The following is an 18,139-nucleotide window of genomic DNA, read 5'->3' on the forward strand; positions in this document are numbered from 1 at the left end:
TGACACAGGCTGAGGCTGCCTCCTCCACCCCCCATTCCCGGCCTGCCAGCTCGTGCATTTTTCCCTGTTTTCTCACTAGGTTGGCCCATTGCCTTTAAAAGGCGAAATGCTCCGGACTAAATTTGGTCATGTAGCTCTGCACGGTTCCCTGGAATGTCCTCGGGTTTCAGGCTCCTCTGATAGCACCATTCCCCGCCTCCTGCCGGGCTCCATTGGCTTCCCAGCGCCCGAACCGCCACTGGATCCTGTTATTGGCCAACTCTTGGACCGAGGGGTGTCCCCTCTGGATAACCACCGTATCTCGGGCTGGAGAGCTGCTGAGATTTAACACTTCAGCACCTGCTGCCGTTCGGGAAGCAGCCTTGGAGCTTCGGCTTCTTTTTTTTCTCCTGCTTTGGGTACCACACAACCGCCACCGTGTCTCGCCAGAGAGCCAAGATGTCCAAAGTGGCCAAATACCGGCGACAAGTTAGTGAAGATCCAGATATAGACAATTTATTGTCTACTTTGTCTCCAGAGGAGATGGAGGAGCTGGAAAAGGAGCTGGATGTGGTGGATGCGGATGGGAGCATCCCCGTGGAGCGCAGTCAGACAAACCAATCAGAAAACTCCTTACCTGGCCCACAAAACTGTGACACGGCGCTCAACCACCACGACAAGGACACCAGGAGGCTCCTGCAGCGGGAGCACTCGATAGACGTAAGTCACGTCCCCCACTGCTGCTGCGGGAGCACACCTCAAACCCCCCCCTTCCCCCGGGCTGAGTGAGGGACGGGATGGAAAACACAAAACCTGAGAAAGGCGTGCACTTGCTGAGGAAGAATAGCTGTCCTGGAGAGACCAGGGAGCTGGTCCTGGCACTCCGGGAGGAAACAGGGTGTCCCATAAAATCCTGGTGATACTAGTAAAGCCAAAACCTGTGTTGGTGCCAGGGATTTTCTACCTGCCCCTTCTCTAACATCCCTGGGCAGGGCTGGGAGCAGAGCTGGGATTCGCAGGAGGCTGCTGTAGGGGCCGGTGCAGTGACAGCAATGCCACGGGCTGCATTTTTTCTTTTCTTTTTTTTTTCCCTCCCTCTCCTTTGGAGATCTCTGGACTCTTGATCCTTTCAGTTCTTCTTATGCAAAAGATTAAACAGTCTGTGGTTCTTGTGGAATAAAAATGTTTCCTGCTCTGTGGAAATCACATTGAGAAGCAAGTTTTACCCCGTGCCATTTGTTTTGCATTTATTGTTCACTTAAAATTCCTTCTTTTAGTTTGATTTGGGTATATTTATCTCCCTCTCTGCACCTGGCAAATCCTTTAAGAGTTTGCTTGGAGCTCAAGAGCTTCATGTCAGTCCTTTTCCTCTTTTTGTGTTGTGCCTTAGTGGGAGACAGTCCTGCTTTTCTGTAACATTTATTAACCACAGTACTAAGAGTATTTGCTATGTGCTTTGTGCGTGGAAGCCTGGGAAGTGTCTGGTTTCCCTAGTTTTCATGGCAGGCTGAACCAAAACATGAAAAACGGCAATTCTGCAGCAGCTGACCCATGTGGTCATGGGCTGGTTTCATGTCGCAGGCAGGATTCGCATCTGCTGTGCCAGAGCTGGAGAGTTTTGGCAGCACAAGCAGTGCCAAGTATTGTGGAGCACTGCTCTGCTCTGGCTCTGATTCCAGATCTATTCCAGGTCACCCAGCTGTACCCTGGGTCTTCCAGCTGGGTGATCAATCTGTAACTACCACAGAGCACTTGGATATTTCTCTTTCTGGATATTTGTGGAGTTTATATAGGAGGGTCCTCTCCTGACTGTGGCATAGATACCCTTATTCCCTTCTAAATATTGGGATGAGCGGGAATGAAAATTGCACCAGTAGGAAAAATAACTGAAGCTTGATTTTGGAGAGCTGAACAAGGGGTTAAATTGTTCCTTCCCACCCCTGTCCTGGGCAGCCTAGGACCTCACTCTGGCTCTGAGAATAAAGGAGCAGCTTTCACCTTCTATATGTGGTGCTTGACATGGGCTGGGGGACAGTGAGTGCCATGCCCCTCACCACAAGGGCTCTGCCTTGATTTCCTCACCAGTGGAAAATTTCCCTGTGGTGCGGAAGTGCAGGTGCTGCAGGACAAACCTGCCTGGAGAGGGAAATGCTTTTATGTAGGACCAGTCATCCCAGTGACCACTGTTTTGCAGGTGATCCCAAGAGGTGACACTAAAAAATTTGCTTTTTCAGGTGAGGGGGACATTTGGGTTTGACGTGATTTGTTGCTGTTTCAGTGTTAACTGTTGGAACATGAGGGCTTGCTTGGGAATTGGCATAGGGAAGTGTCCATGACCAGGAGGAAGGGAGGAAATTTGTGAAATTTGTTAAAAAGATTTTTTGTTAAAATCTGTCAAATTGCCTGATTTAACATAATGTTGTTTGGAAATGCCTGAGAGTGTGTGTGCAGTGGGAGAAGACTTGGGGTGTGGAAAGGGGTGGCCTGGGGAGGAGAGACACCTGGGTTATGGTGTAGGGCTCTGGCTGGAGGGGAGGGCAGCACAGGGGTCCTGGAAAATCTCCTGCTGCCCTCTGAGTTAAGGAGGTTCAGGCTGTGGAAGACAAAGCAAATTGGCAACAGGTCAAGTTTGTCAGTGAAAATGGCCCAGTTTAATTGTGTTGCAGTAACTGGATAGGACAGAACTGACTTTCATCTTCTATTTCAATCCCTGGAGGCCAAGGAAAAAAAGTATATCCTACACCCCTTCCTCCCTGCCATTGTTAGGATCTGGGATTAACACCTAGAAAATGCCAGTTTACAGCGCTGGCACAGCAGATCATGCTGGTGGTGGAGTAGGGCTGTCTTCTGCCATGGGGTGGGATGGGATGGGATGGGATGGGATGGGATCATCAGACCACAGGAACAGTCAGAAAAAACAGTGCAGGAGGCCAATGGTCCCCTCTGTCCAAGGAAGTCCCAGGGCTATGTTTTGCTGAAGGATGGAATAAAACATGGAGCCATCCAGAGCACCCCAGGCAGGTGTTGAACTCTCCCCCAGCTGTTCAGAGCTCTGAGGTCTCCAATGACAAATCCCTCTCATGTGTCAGCAGATTCCATGTTGTGCCAGCCAGCACAGGCATGGTGGCTGCCCTCCCACGGGCTTGGCAATCCCCCAGGGTGTGTAGGCATCACCCCATACATGTCCATCCCAGCCCCTCTCATCAACAGCTCTCAGTATTCTGAAGCAAATCCAGAGGAAGTCACAGAGATGCTCTGAGGGCTGGACCTCTGCTGATCTGGAGACAGGCTGGGAGAGTTGGGGATGTCCAGCCTGGAGAAGAGAGGGCTCCAAGGAGATCTCCTGAAGAGACATCACAGACACAGGATAAAATCTTCTACATGTGCACAGTGCAGATGGTCCCTGTATTTTTGTCTCATGAAGGCTGGACCGCCTTTGCACACGAGAAGCTGAGGTGGTTCAGTTATCTTCCAGCACCATTTCGCTTTCTCTCAGATATCCCATTCCTCTGCAGGCAAGACCTCCTCCTGTTCCATGCATCCTTATCCCTGCAGGCTCCTGGGAATGTCTCCGTGTCCCCAGGCTCTCTTCTTGGAGGCTGGACAGGCTCCTTATGGCCTGGTCTGGATGCAGAGGGAAAAGCAGTGAACTCAGAGAGTGTATTTAATCCAAATTCTGTGTATCTGAAGGATGCTGGTGCCAGAGGACAGCAGGTCCTGGAGAAGGATTTGTTTTTACAAGAGCTTGGGAAGGTCTTGTAAAAAGTCCTGCCTTCCTTTCTGACTCTCTCAGGCTTGGAACTTGCTGCTGGGTGATTTTTAATCCTATGGAAAGTGGAGTGATTTTTAATCCTCTATGGAAAGTGGGTGATTTTAATCCTGGGTGATTTTTAATCCTCTATGGAAAGTGGAGATCCTCAGCAGTGAGCCCTTCTTCAACACCACGGGCAAGCAAGTCAGGATTTAAATTTTTTCTTAATGCTCAAAGCTTGCCATCTTTTCATTAAAATATCTGGAGGGAAGAAAGGAGCTCTTTATTTAACTTGCTGGTTCAGACTTGAGGGAATTTGCAAATGAGGGTACAGCAGGAGTTATATCATTCCTTGAGCATCTTCCCAGTTTGTCCCTAACACACGTACTGAAACTCTGCTCTTCTGTTTATTAACCAGTTCTCAGTTCTCAGTTCTCTTGACTGCCAAGACTATTCCTGCTCCCTTCCAAGAGTCTTCACTAATTCTCAGCTCTTGCCTTTCTTTTAGCCATGTCCTGACCTGGTCTCTTTTCCCTCATCAGAGAATCTTTATGATTGGAAAAGGCCACTAAGATCATCAAGTTCAAAGAATCCCAGAATCCCAGACTGATTTGGGTGGAAAGGGACATTGAAGCTCATCCCATTCCACCCAGCCCTGCCATAGGTAGGGACACCTTCCACTATCCCAGGATGCTACAAGCCCTGTCCAGTCTGGCCTTGGACACTTCCAGGAATGGAACAGCCACAGCTGCTCTGGGCAACCTGTGCCAGGGTCTCATCTCTCTCACAGGAGAGAATGGACCATAATAAATTGTTCTGAACAGCTTCTGGCCCCCCAAAAGAGATGAAAGGGGTGGGTGACACTGGGACATCCATCCAGAGGCTTCTGCAGTGGCTTCCGGCCCATGGAATGAGCAGTGGGTAAAGCTGTGGGTACTTTCACTAGCACACAGAGAGGAATAGAGCTGGCAGCTTCCTGGGCTTTGCGTTCCTCCATGGATGATAGCCAGGATATCCAAACTAGTCACACATTTGGAAAGAAACCAAAGGTATTGAGCCGTTCCTATTTGGTCTTTAAAGGAGGCCAAAGATGATCCCTCCAGCTGCACAAGTCACTCTCCAACTCCCTGACAGGAGGGAGCAGCCAGGTGGGGGTCAGGCTCTGCTCCCAGGGTTCAAGTTGGACATCACAAGGAATTTCTCCATGGAAAGGGTGGTCATATATTGAACAGGACAGGACTGCCTAGGGCAGTGGTGGAGTCCCCTTTCCTGGAGGTGTGCAAGGAATGCCTGGATGTGGCACTCAGTGCTCTGGGCTGGGTTACAAGGTGGGGGGGATTGGTCACAGATCAGACTAGGTGATCTCAGAGGCCTTTTCCAACCAAATTGATTCTGTAATTCTGTGAAGTCCAGGAGATCCCTTTCATTGCTCAGAAATGAAAACTCTTGTCTGTGCTCTGTGTTTCATTCTGAGTTTCTGCAAAAGTCCCAACCCTGTCACAAGAGGGATGAGCAGCAGCAGCAGGAGCTGTTACCTGCAACAGATGATAAAACAACCCTCCAAGGTTAACATAGAAGCATGAACAATCCCATGACAGCTCCCAGAAGGATCTGCATTGTGGAGAACAGCTGAAAAATGGGAAGCGAGAACACAGGCATCTTTGAGCTGCATTCCTAAAAAAATGGTGTGAGAAAGACCTTCACAGCTGGATCAGTGTTTTTGTGATGCCCTTGGGGGCAGAAGCTTTGCTTTCCTTGTTTTTCCTTTTGTGACCAGGGTGAGTTGCAGCACAAAGCATTCCCAGTGACTTGGAGCTCATGCCAAAGGCACACACAAGTTTGGGAGATCCACGGTCCATCTAAGGGCACAAGCAGGGAAAGAAACCCATGGATTTCTAGTCAATTGGGAAAAAAAGAGTAAAAATCCAAGTTCTATGTTTACATAAAGCACAACAGGGATACAGATAAGTCCATGGAAGTGTTTGGAGTGTTTAGCTTATATGGGCTGAGCTGCCCAGGAGGTTTAATATGTGTTTATGTTGAGCTGATAAATAGACATGGAGGAGGAGAAGAGCTGGGTCCGTTATGTGTCCCTCTCTTTCGCAGCACTATGACATCACTTGTGTGCTAAAACCATCTCAGTGACTCAGCTTCCAGCAGGACGCTGGGATTAACCGGTCATATTGCTCCAGCCCACCCTTTGCTGTGTGGGAATCGTGGCAGGATGGAGCAAGAGGATCTCAGTGGCAGGGCATATGTTTTGAAGTCAAGGTGTGGCTTGCAGGATGGTGGACACACCTGGAGGGTGAAGGGTCCTGCTCTGTCCTTTCCTCTGCCCAGAATGTGGAGCAAACAGGGATGAAAACAGAAAGGAACTGGAGCTGTGGAAGCAACAAGAGCCTGTCCCATCCATGGTGTGGCAGCAGGACCAGGGCAGTGCCCATGCCCTGTGCTGGCACTACTGGTGTCACACCTTCAATCCCTGTAACAGTTTTGGGCTGCTCAGGAGAAGAAAGTCATTGAGGGGCTGGAGCAGGACCAGAGAAGGGAACAGAGCTGAGGAAGGGTCTGGAGCCCCAGACCCTTCAATCCCTGTAACAGTTTTGGGCTGCTCAGGAGAAGAAAGTCATTGAGGGGCTGGAGCAGGACCAGAAAAGGGAACAGAGCTGAGGAAGGGTCTGGAGCCCCAGAAGTGGCTGAAGGAGCTGGGGGTCTCAGCCTGGAGAAAAGGAGGCTCAGGGGGGACCTTCTGGCTCTGCACAACTCCTGACAGGAGGCTGCAGCCATGTGGGAGTCAGGCTCTGCTCCCAGGGAACAAGGGACAGGAGGAGAGGAGACGGCCTCAAGCTGTGCCAGGGAAGGTTCAAGTTGGAAACAGGGGGAAATTTCCCGCATGGAAAGTATTGTAAAGCACTGGCATAGGCTGTCTAGGGCAGAAGTGAAGTCACCATCCCTGGAGGGATTTAAGAGCTGTGTGGATATGGATGTGGCTGTTGTGGACGTGGGTTAGCAGCGAACATAGCAGTCCTGGGGGAATGGCTGGACATGATGAGCTTAGAGGGCTTCTCCAACCATAGTGATTCCATTATTCTGTGATTTCCTGAAACACAACTGGAGAGGCACCAGCCCAGGTCATAGAGGTGTCCTGTGCAACCCCTTGACCATGTGTTGAGCAGCCTAGGGCTTATGCACAGTATTTGGATCAGGATTTATGCTGCATGCTTCTGAGGGCTCCAAGGGTCCCTCCTCCTGACAGGGGCACCATGGCATATGTTGGACATGCCCAGCACAGGAATGAGCTCCTGCATAGCCATGGCAGCCTCTGCCAAGGAGAGTGATTTGCCATTTTCTTCCTTACAGGGAATTCCCCAGTTCCCAAGAACCAGAGATGGTGACCCCTGGCATGCCTGGCTGTATGCCTACTAAGTGCTCTGTCCTGGGATGCAGCTCCCATGTGGTGCCAGAGCCTGAGGAGCAGGTGCTCCTGTTTCCCACAAACTATTTAAGGGAATGACCAGCAAAACTGTCCAGATTTTCCAGGTAGGCACCTGGAGCTTGGCTCATCTCACCTGCTGCAAGAACCTGGGATCATCTTCCAGCACCAGGTGCCCACTGCCAGGGGGTATTTGTGATGGTTCCATGGGCTGCTGCATGGAATCCATTGGATACTTGCACCAGCAAGGGGCCCGGAGATGTGCCCATGTGTTGCCAAGAGGCTGGGAGCAGTGTCCTGTTCCTTGACCATCCAGCATTTATGACACAGAGGATGGAGATCGGATTAAGACTTGCTAGGGCTGAATTGCAATTCTGCTGTTCCTAAAAATCCAATGAATGCTTTATTTGGGCTTCCCACAAAGTGCGCTGGGCAGAAATCCAGCCTAGAGGTGTTTGTAGTGTTAATTGCTTGGATTCCCTGCTCTTTTCAATCCCTGATGAAGAGGAGACAACCAGGGAGAAGGTCTCATCTTGGAAATATCCAGTTCAGCCATGGCAGTGCCAGTAGAAGGGCTGGGAATACAGCAAATAGAAGAGAAAAACCTGGACTTCTAAAACTTGATTTTGTTAGATGAAAAAAAGTTTCCATTTGCATAGTATTCAGTGGCTTTACAGCTTTCTGGGAAATGGCTGCATCTCCATGGAAGGGCTGGAGCTCTTCTGTTAAAGGAAACCAAGTTAAAACATTTATTGCCTTAATTCAGGGGGAAAAAAGAGGCATAATCAGGGCCAGAAGCTGCCCAGTCTCTGGAGATCTGCATCTCAGAAAGGGGACTTTTTAAAAACATTGGCCTGAGACGTGCAAAGACACAGTGATATTTGAGGTCAGAGAGATCTGGGCAGAAGGGAAGGGGAAAAGCTGAACTCCTTGTGAAAATGACAGGATAATATGTGAAGCAGGACAGGGCAAGGAGTTGCTTACATCTCTCTGGGCTTTAGCACACAGAGCATGGCCAGGGGTCATGTATGTCCCAGTGCTGAAAGCTGAGGTCCTTTCAACCTTCCTTCCTGCCAAAAGAGCCCAAATGTGCCAAGAGAAACTCTTGGCTGCCTGATCCTCTCAAGAAGCCCCGTGGATGTGAGCAGGGTCTCCCACAAATCTTTCCATGGTATTTGCTGAGGAGCAGGAGGGTTGTCCAGGGTGTCCCAGAGCCAGCAGAAGCCTCACAATCCTGCTTCCTTTGCAGGTCACTGGCAATCCAGGTTCAGCAGCTCCCAGGACTCAGCCAAGGACACAGCATTCTTTCTGGAATGTCCTTGGCTCTGAGTTGTCCCTAGGCTACTCAAAACTGGCTGAGGAATGGAGGAAAAGAGCTTGGGCAACTTGTTGTGGTTTGGCTTGACTCTAGCAATCCTCTCCAGAAGTAGGTACCCAAATACCAGGAACATCAAACAACCTGCAACCCCCCTGCTTTTGCCCCCAGCCACCTCAATGGCTTCTCCATGCAGTGGGACAGTCTCAGAGGACATCCCTTTGGAGCTCACACAGGGCTCCTGCTCAGCCTCCTCAGCCCTAGGGTCACACTGAGGGGTGGAAGGATGCTGGTGCCTCGCTCATGGGCTCTGGCTGGGATTTGGGATAGGTGGGTGGGACAGAGGGAACATAGGAGTCTTCAGAGTCTGGCAGGTAGGCAGGTATCTCCAGAGAGTGATTCCCAAAGTTAGAGCTGCGGATTCAATCCTAGAGTCTTGTGGTAGCTTTGGAGACTTTATAGGGCTTGGCAGCAGTCCTATAAAGGGCTGTAGGACAGACTGAAACCCCCCAGGCAGTGAAAGAAGATTGGCTTGTTAGTCATGGATCATAATTATCCCTAAATCTGCTAATTTAAGTAACTCAACACAGTTTCCTTCCCTCACCAGTGTGGTCTAGGACCCTCACAGCTGACCAAGAGATTTTGGTGAATTGTCTGTCTGTGTATCAGAGATCCCACCTCATTCCTGGGCTTCCCCACTTCCCCATTTTTCCACCACCAAAAGCTACTCAGGATTTGTGTGGGACCAATGGAATTGTGCTGGTGTTGTCCAAGCCATGCCATGCCATGCCAAGAGATGATCTGGAAAATGTCTCATAGGCTGCAGGAGGAATTTATTATCCCAGCAAAGGCTGGGAGAGAGAACAACCCCTTGGCCTGGGTGTTATTCCCAAGTCTGCAGCTCTGGAGGGATTGCAGTTGCTTTGTAAGGAGCTTGGTTCTGGTGGGACAGTCTTTGTTGGTGGCCAAATCCACGTGCCAGACAGCCAGCATGGCCCTGCCTGGGAAGCTGCTGGAAAGGAGGGACGCAGTGGGTCCCCAGAGGAGGGTCGTGGTGGGCTGCAGTGCATGTGCAGAAACCACTATCAGCCACCTTGGAGCTGACCCTAGATTTCCCAGCAGTACAGATGATTGGGATGGACCCGATCCTGGCTCAAGCTTCCCCTGTTGTGCTCCTGAGGTTCTCATATCATCACAGGATGATGTCTCATATTCAGCTTCCAGAGGCCCCTAGAGCTGCAGGTGACATTAGAGACCGAGCCAGGGTCATGGCTGCAGGTTGAGTTGAGTTCACTGTTCCTGGAGCCACTTTCACAGGAGCTGCAAGTGCAGGTTTGGCCTTTCCTCATGGGGACCAGCATGATTCATGTCCCCAGCAGTCACCTGCACAGAGGAACCTGTGGACTCTTGAATCATGGCATGGTCTGGGTGGGGAGGGACCTTGAAGATCATACCATTCCAGCCCTGCCATGGGATGCCTTTCACTGTCCCAGGTTGCTCCAAGCCCTGTCCAACCTGGCCTTGGACTCTTCCATGGATGGGACAGCCCCAGCTTCTTTGGGCAGCCTGGGCCAGGGCCTCACCACCCTCACAGGGAGGAATTCCTTCCCAGTATCCCACCTATCCTTGCCCTCCAGCAGCGAGAAGCCATAGTCTGTTTCTCCAGACCCTTGTCCCAAGTCCCTCTCCAGCTCTCCTGGAGCCCCTTTAGGCACTGGAAGGGGTTCTAAGGTCTCCTCAAAGCCTTTTTTTCTCCAGGCTGGACACTCCCAGCTCTCCCAGTCTGTCTCCAGATAAGAGGAGCTCCAGCCCTCAGAGCATCTCTTGGCCTCCTCTGGACTCACTCCAAAAGCTCTGTGCCCTTCTGATCTTGGGAGTCTTCTGGCTTCCCAGCCAAGCCCTCCTTGAACCTCAATGGGGTACTCCTCCCTGGAGCCAGCACGGAGCTGCTCATGCTCCCAAGATTCCATCCTCACCTCTTGTTCTTTGCCTGAGCCAAGCACATCCTGTCGTGGTGAGACCATGAGGGGCCCTTCCCAGGACATACCTCTGAAAATAACTGCAGGCTGGGGAAAGCTGGCCCCTTACAAAGACTAAACTTGGGCAAATGCATTTCCATGTCTCCTCTGCCAGGGACTGATGTACCAGCAGCTGCCTCTCCTCTCCTCTCCTCTCCTCTCCTCTCCTCTCCTCTCCTCTCCTCTCCTCTCCTCTCCTCTCCTCTCCTCTCCTCTCCTCTCCTCTCCTCTCCTCTCCTCTCCTCTCCTCTCCTCTCCTCTCCTCTCCTCTCCTCTCCTCTCCTCTCCTCTCCTCTCCTCTCCTCTCCTCTCCTCTCCTCTCCTCTCCTCTCCTCTCCTCTCCTCTCCTCTCCTCTCCTCTCCTCTCCTCTCCCTTTTGTTTGGAATCTGCTCTGGGCACAGCAGGGTGACTGTGCCCACCTTCCGCCTGCTAAACAAGCAGCCAGATCAATAACTGCCATTAAACCAGCCATTTTCCACCCCAAAATGAGCTGTGGGGCTTTGGGGGCAGGAAGTGAGACCCTCACTCCACCTCCAGATTAATTTTCCCCATCCCCAGCTCTGTCCCCAGCCCCATCCCTTGCTCAGTGCTGGAGTGAGTGCTTGGATTCCAGGCAAGAAGCTCCCAGTCTCCTTTGCCTTTTAAGGCAACATTTGAGTGGGTTAGATGGTTACAAATGCTAACAAGCCATGGCAATGCTCATTTTAGTCTATTTAGAGGAAACGGGAAGGCATTTCAGTTCATCAAAACACTGGTGATTAATCAACCGACTACCAGGCTGTTTTCATTAGGCTTATTTTTAAAGGTCTGACATGCTGTGTAAAAATATTCCCCTAATAAATGTGCTTGTGGCAGAGGGAATGGCACAGAGTGCATGCAGCAGCACTGGTTTCCAGGTACCCAAGGTAAATATGCCTTGGTGGGCAGAGAGAAATGAGCAGGCAGGACTCAGGATAGCCATGAAGAGGGGACAGCTGGCCCTGGGCTGCAGGAGAAGCTGTGCTGGTGGCCATGGGGGCAGCCAGGGGTTCCAGAGCAAGGGAACGGTGCTTATCTCTCTCCTGAAACACAGCTCTGCCTCCGAGCTCCACTTCCAGTTGCACTTCCAGCCTGTAGGTGAGGACTTTGGAATTATCACCAGTGTGGGCTGGTGACACCTGAGGCTGGCTGCTGCAGCATGTGCTGGGCTGGTGGGACACACTGAGAGCCCTGGGATGGTGGAAAGGCAGGAGGAGACAAGGACATGTTCCCTCTTGGGCACCCATGCGGCCTCAGGCAGAGCCTGGAGCAGACCTGCTTTGGAGATGACCCCAGGCTCCAGCAAGGGATGGAGCTGGGCCACAGTGACCCTTGGTTTTAGAAACACAGATCTGGTTTCTTGCCTGAACATTTTTTTCCTCCCGATTCCTGTCCCTCTGCAGCCACTGGAGCTGGGTGCGTGCCAAGTGCTCTCCCAAGGCAGTTCCACAGGAGATGAAGCAACTTGAACCCCTCTCATCCCCTGCAACCATCCAGCACTTCTTCAATAACCTGCATCTCTTAGATGGGATCTTCTGATGCATCCCAAATTTGCTGTAAGCAAATGATCCCACAAGTGCTACGCACAGTGGCAGAAACACCCATGATGGTCTCTGCATATCTGTTGCATTCCTTTGTTCCTGTGCCTGGGGCCACAGCTGGCTCCTTTTCCCCCAGCTTCTTTCCCCTGACTTCTCCCAGCTCTCTTTCTCCTGATTCCTTTTCCCTCACCTCTTTTCCCACATCCCATTCTCTGGCTCCCGGTCTCTCCTCCCCCAAACTGCAGCACGTGGATATGTGGTCACACATCCATGAATGGAAGCTTGAACCACATAACAGTACATACCCAGCATGTGCTGCAGCACCTTTCCCAAGTAGGGATTTTCCATGGATTTAATTTTCTTCTATTTTAATTTGCTTGGAGTAAACCATCACCTTCTTCAAGCATGGGAGAGGTTGCTGGTCATTTTCACCAGGGTCTTTCTCTGTCTCTCCAAGTTCTGTTCATCCCTGGCCAAAGCCTTTGCTCCTCTTTGTCTTGGATGTGCCCAGGGTGCTCAGGGGAGATTCAGAGCTCACCAGTGTTAGGCTGGGTGAGCTTGGGCTGGGAAGGAGAAAGATTTCTGGAGCAGTTGGCATGGAGATGAGGCTGCTGGCTCTGACTCGATGGGTGCTCAGCCTGGGGTCACCAAAATGTCACAGAGCCCTGAGGAGGATAAATGTTCCTTCTCAGAGGAACCTGCAACCTGGGCACTCCCAAACACCTTGGGGAGGCCCTGTTGGGTACCAGCAGGGCAACACCAGTGTCCTCATCCCAGAGGCCTCCTGCCAGGGCTCTTCCTCCACTGAGGTGCTTCAGGATGTCACTGACCATCTGTGCACCATTCTGGTGCTGAGAATAGACCACAGCTTGGTGAGAAGGACCCCTGGCTCAGTGCCAGAGGAGGTGGCATCACCTGCTCCCTGCAGCACCTAGGACTGGGGTGCATGGGAGCCCCATCCCTGTTCCCTAGGGTGGCAGCAGTAGGGACTGTGGGGACTATGGGGCCCCCAGGCCGGGCCAGGCTCTGTAGGGGTCTGGCAAGAGCCTTCCTGTCCCTGCTCAGCCCTGCGCCAGGAGCCAAGAAATCGCTTAACTAAACAAACAGCTCTCTCGTCCCTGATGGCATCTGTTTATACACCAGGTACAAACAGTCCCCAGGACTGCCCATGCACAGCCAGTTCTTTCCACAAAAATCTGTCCCTGAGGGCTGGCAGTACTGCATGTGGGGAAAGTTCAGCCTTATGCTGCCCCAGCATGGACACTGTGGAGCACCAGGATGAAGAGGAGGAGGCCAGCCTGACTGCAGACTGTGGTGTCAGGATTCAGATCTGGGGGTTCCAGGCACTGGGTGAAGCCACAGTGCTGTCCTGATCATGAGAGGATCCAGGGAGATTGTAAAGGCATCACAGCTGCATCTCCCAGAGGCATCTTCTTTCCTCCTTTCCCTGGAGTCCTAAAATCCCTCCAGCAAAGGTGATGAGCCAGGCCAGTGCTGAGGACCTGTGTGTTCCCTAGCTGTGGAGGAGGGAGAAGGGCATTTAAATTGCCAAACCTTGATGTGAAATTTATGGTAGTATCCTCCACTATGCAGCAAACTTGGTCCCAGTGTCAAGTTCATCTCCCTTCAGCCACCTGAAGCATTGGTTCCTCTCCCTTGGGAATGGATGTGTTTCATGTCATGGAGTCCCAGACTAGTTTGGGTTGGAAGGAACCATAAAGTTAATCCCAGTCCACCCCCTGCCATGTGCAGGGACACCTTCCACTATCCCAGGTTGCTCTAAGCCCTGTCCAACCTGGCCTTGGATACTTCCAGGCATGGGGCAGCCCCAGCTTCTCTGGGCAGCCTGGGCCAGGGCCTCACCACCCTCACAGGGAAGAATTTCTTCCCAATATCCCATGTAACTCTGCCCTCTGGCAACTGCCAGAGAACCATATCAAAGGTTGTACCAATGCTGATGGAGACCCCTCCCAGCCCTTCAGCCTCGGTTGAAGGCTGCAACAAGGCATTGGCTGTGTCCCCAAGCTGCTGGAGTTGGCTATGGCCAGCAGCAATGCCCAGGACAGGCTGTACCAAGGGTAAGGGTCACATGCTTGTAAAAATGGCCAAAATTTCCTTCTGACCTTCCCCCAGACTCTCCAAGCCCTTCCTTCTTTTGATGTCTTTGGACACTGGGAGCAGATATGCTGGGAGTACCTCATGCATTAGAAAGCTATAAATGCCATTCTCTCATTTCCTCGGTTTTCTGCTCAAAAGTGCAAACTGCCATTGAAGGGAGAATGGTTTTGCAGAACCCAGGGTTGGAGTGACTGCTGGGTCAGCAGTGTCACTAAGGACACTGCTGTGGGCTCTCCCCTGCTTGCACACACATCCAGGACAGTGTGGAGAATGTTGGGCTACAGACTGGGAAAAGCCACCAAGCATCCAGCCGTTCCTAACCATTTAGGAAAGGTGGGAAAGCACCTGGGGCTCACAGGGAGACTGGCACTACCTCCATCCCTAGTTAGAAAAATGATTTAAAAATTGTAACTTAGAGGGGGTATCAGAGAAGGTGCTCCTACACCTTGTTAGTTTATGGCCTGTCAGGGAGGGTGTCCTGCAGACCTCCAGAGCCCTTTGGGAGGGGGGGCTGAGGCAGAAGGAGAGCAGAGCTGCCTTAGAGAGCTGCAGCAGGACCTCATCACACCTGGGTCCTGCAGGCTCTGCCTACATTCAAGGCACTCACATGCTGAACCCTTCCCTGGAGCTGGGACCTCAGCTGGGCCAAACATTCCTCTTCAAAGGCCAGCCACAGGCTGCAGGATGTTCCCATGTGACAGAGGTCAGTGACCGCAGGACTGGGGTGGCAAGTCTGTAGGTCAGAGGCACCTGTTTCTGTAATTCCCAGGTGTTTTTCTCCCACTAGGAAAGCAGGTTGAGCAAGAATGAGGGAGACAAAAATCAAGAAGAAAAAGGAAAAGAATCTCCTTCCAAAGAACTGGCCCAGAAACAAGATGCTAAAGTGGGGAAAGACTCGAAAAAGGAAGAAAGTGCTCAGAAAACAGACCTGAAAGGTAAAGCTGAGACTGAGACCAAGAGCAAAGAGAACAAAGCTATGAATGATAAAGTAAAGGCCATGGAAAAAAAGCTGATGGGGAAGGACAAGAAGGAGGAAGAGAAGGGTTCAGTGTTGAAGAAGGACACAGGGAAGAACAAAAAGGAGGAAGAGAAGAGCTCAGAGTTGAAGAAAGATGCAGGGGAGGATAAAAAGGAAGAAGAGAACAGCTCATGTTTTAAAAAGGAGGATGCAGGGAAGGATAAAAAGGAAAAAGAGAAGGTCTCAGCAGCAAAGGAGGAGACAGAGAAGGAAAAAAAGCAAGAAGAAAAGGATTCAGCATCAAAGGACACAGGGAAGGACAAAAAGGAGGAGAACAGATCAGAATCAAAGAAACAGGCAGAAAAAGACTTAAGAGGGGAAGGTAAAAAAGAAAATGATAAAAAAGAAGAGGAAAAGGCTTCAGCTGTGAAAAAATCCAAGGCAGATGAGAATGATAAATCCCAGACAGAAGCAGAAAAGGCAGAAAAGGTGGAGGAGAAACAGGAGGCCAAGGCAGCAGCCGGGAGCAGCCCTTCCAAGTCTTCCTCCAGCAGCTCTGCAGATCAAGCCAAGGATGATGAAGCCTCCAGCATCTTTGACGAGCTCATCGAGAAGGTGAAGAACAATGACGCTGAGGTGACCGAGGTCAACGTGAACAACTCTGACTGCATCAACAACGAGACCCTGGTGCGCTTCACTGAGGCCCTGGAGTTCAACACTGTGGTCAAGGTGTTTGCCCTGGCAAACACCCGCGCTGATGACCACGTGGCCTTTGCCATTGCCATAATGCTCAAGTCCAACAAGGTGCTGACAAGCATCAACTTGGACTCCAACCACATCACAGGCAAGGGTATCCTGGCCATTTTCCGGGCCCTGTTGCAGAACAACACACTGACAGAGCTACGTTTCCACAACCAGCGGCACATCTGTGGGGGGAAAACAGAGATGGAGATTGCCAAGCTCCTGAAAGAGAACACCACACTCCTGAAGCTGGGTTACCACTTCGAGCTGGCTGGGCCACGCATGACTGTCACCAACCTGCTGAGCCGAAACATGGACAGGCAGAGGCAGAAACGCCTCCAGGAGCAGAAACTGGCACAGGAACGGGGGGAGAAGAAAGACCTCCTGGAGGTGCCCAAGCCTGGAGCACTGCCAAAGGGGTCCCCCAAGGCATCCCCGCAGCCATCCCCCAAGGCTTCCCCCAAAAGCTCTCCCAAGAAAGGAGGGGCACCCACCATACCACCCCCACCTCCTCCTCCACTTGCCCCACCACTGATGATCAACGAGAACCTGAAGAACTCTCTCTCGCCAGCCACACAGAGGAAGTTGGGAGACCGGGCGTTGCCAGTCCAGGAGAAGAACTCTCGAGACCAGCTCCTGGCAGCCATTCGCTCCAGCAACCTCAAACAGCTCAAGAAGGCAAGTGCAGGGCCAGGTGGGGCCCATGCACAGGGTGGGGCTGGGGGCTGAGGTCATAGTGGCTGTCACTCAGGCAGTGTCCTTCTCTGGAGTGGGGTTGTGTCCAACTCCTGCACAGGGGCAGATCCATCCCTTTGCCAAGCATATGGGGAAGGAAGATCCATCCTTTAATGCCATCCTGCAGAGCAGATGAGGTCAGCAGGTCCATCCTTTGGCAGAGCATCCAACAGGAGATCCATCCCTTGGCAAAGAGCATGACAGGTGCAGATCTATCCCTTGGCAGAGCTCCTGTGTTGGGCAGATCCATCAGGATCCAGGGGCTGGGACACAAGGAAAAACCCATCCATAAGTTATAACTCACTGGGCTCTTGATATCTTGTTGTGGCTGAGCCCATGCCCCTGGGGTCGAAGGTGGCCCAGGATGGCTGGAGAGGTTTCATCTGCCTTTAAACAACTGAGACATTTCTTGGTGTCAGCCCCAGTCTGGACTTGACTAATCCTTTTGAACTCTTTACATATGAGTGAATGTTGATCTGAGGGTACTGATACAGCACTTGGGGACCAGCAGAGATGTGTGGCCAACTTCTCAAACAGCTAGACTTAGCCAAGGGTGGCCTGGATGCTTGAAAGCTGTGGCAGCAACTGCCCTCCTAATACAGGAGGCCCATAAATTCACCCTTGGGCAGCACATTGTCAAGTATGTACCCCATGCAGTAATAACTGCTGGAATAAAAGGGCCTAATGCTGGTCCCAGCATGGAGCCTTGAAACCTCTCACACACTCCAGGTGGTTTGTGTCCCTGCTGGGCTGTCCATGGGCAGCCTGGCCAAGAAAAAGAGGTCATTGAATGGTTTGGATTGGAAGAGACCTTGGGGATCATCTCTATCCTGTCATGGGCAGGGACACCTTCCACTAGCCCAGGTTGCTCCAAACCGCATCCAACCTGGCCTTGGGCACTTTCAGGGATGGGACAGCCCCAGCTTCTCTGGGCAATCTGTGCCAGGACCTCCTCACCTTCACAGGGAGGAATTTCTCCCCAGTAGCCCATCTAACCCTGTCGTGGATGTCCCTACACCATGTCAGTGACAGTCCTGCACCCCGTCCCATTGCTTGCCCAGTAATGGGGTGTGCTTCCCTGCAGGTGGAGTTGCCGAAGCTGCTGCAGTAGGGAGCGGGAGGATTTTTCCCCTGCAGCCCATGGCAGACCCCCAGACACTCACCTTTCTCGTGACAAGCCCTTTGGAACCTGCAGTGACCGACGCCAAGGAGCAGGGATCTCTCTGGGACACGGAGGATGGGCCGGGCCCAGCAGGACATGATGGAGGAGGTTGTATTTATTTTTTGATGGTTGTGAAGCCTTCAAGCTCACTCTTCTACCAACACTGTGCCCCACTGGAGATGCCAAGAATAGAGCAGGGGTCTGCAGAGCTGATCCTTATGGAAATCCCCCGTCAGAGCATAACAAAGGGGTTTGGCACCCCACTCTATCCAGGGTCCAGCCTGGGGTGAGCAAGAGTACCCCCAGCCATGGGGGGGAGCAGGGGATACCCAGACCATCATCACATCACCACAAGGTTTCTGGGTGGCC

At 51.8% G+C, this 18,139-nt stretch overlaps 1 protein-coding gene across 1 annotated transcript; it reads left to right on the forward strand.

The window, feature by feature from the left end:
• The first annotated feature begins 306 nt into the window (after nucleotides 1-306).
• Nucleotides 307-17,719, forward strand: LMOD1 (leiomodin 1). The gene is made up of 3 exons (XM_054648951.2): nucleotides 307-699; nucleotides 14,962-16,551; nucleotides 17,693-17,719. The coding sequence occupies exons 1-3, from the start codon at nucleotides 439-441 to the stop codon at nucleotides 17,717-17,719; spliced, it is 1,878 nt and encodes a 625-aa protein (XP_054504926.1). The 5' UTR covers nucleotides 307-438.
• The last annotated feature ends 420 nt before the right edge of the window (nucleotides 17,720-18,139 follow it).

Source organism: Agelaius phoeniceus, chromosome 25 (assembly GCF_051311805.1).
Source record: "Agelaius phoeniceus isolate bAgePho1 chromosome 25, bAgePho1.hap1, whole genome shotgun sequence".
Classification (NCBI taxonomy): Eukaryota; Metazoa; Chordata; class Aves; order Passeriformes; family Icteridae; genus Agelaius; species Agelaius phoeniceus.

Excerpts from the sequence above, each read along its gene's own strand:
- LMOD1 (XM_054648951.2), top strand. The coding sequence starts at position 439 with ATGTCCAAAGTGGCCAAATACCGGCGACAAGTTAGTGAAGATCCAGAT. Across the intron at positions 700-14,961 it reads AGCGGGAGCACTCGATAGAC|GAAAGCAGGTTGAGCAAGAA; the intron begins GTAAGTCACGTC and ends TTCTCCCACTAG. Across the intron at positions 16,552-17,692 it reads ACCTCAAACAGCTCAAGAAG|GTGGAGTTGCCGAAGCTGCT; the intron begins GCAAGTGCAGGG and ends GCTTCCCTGCAG.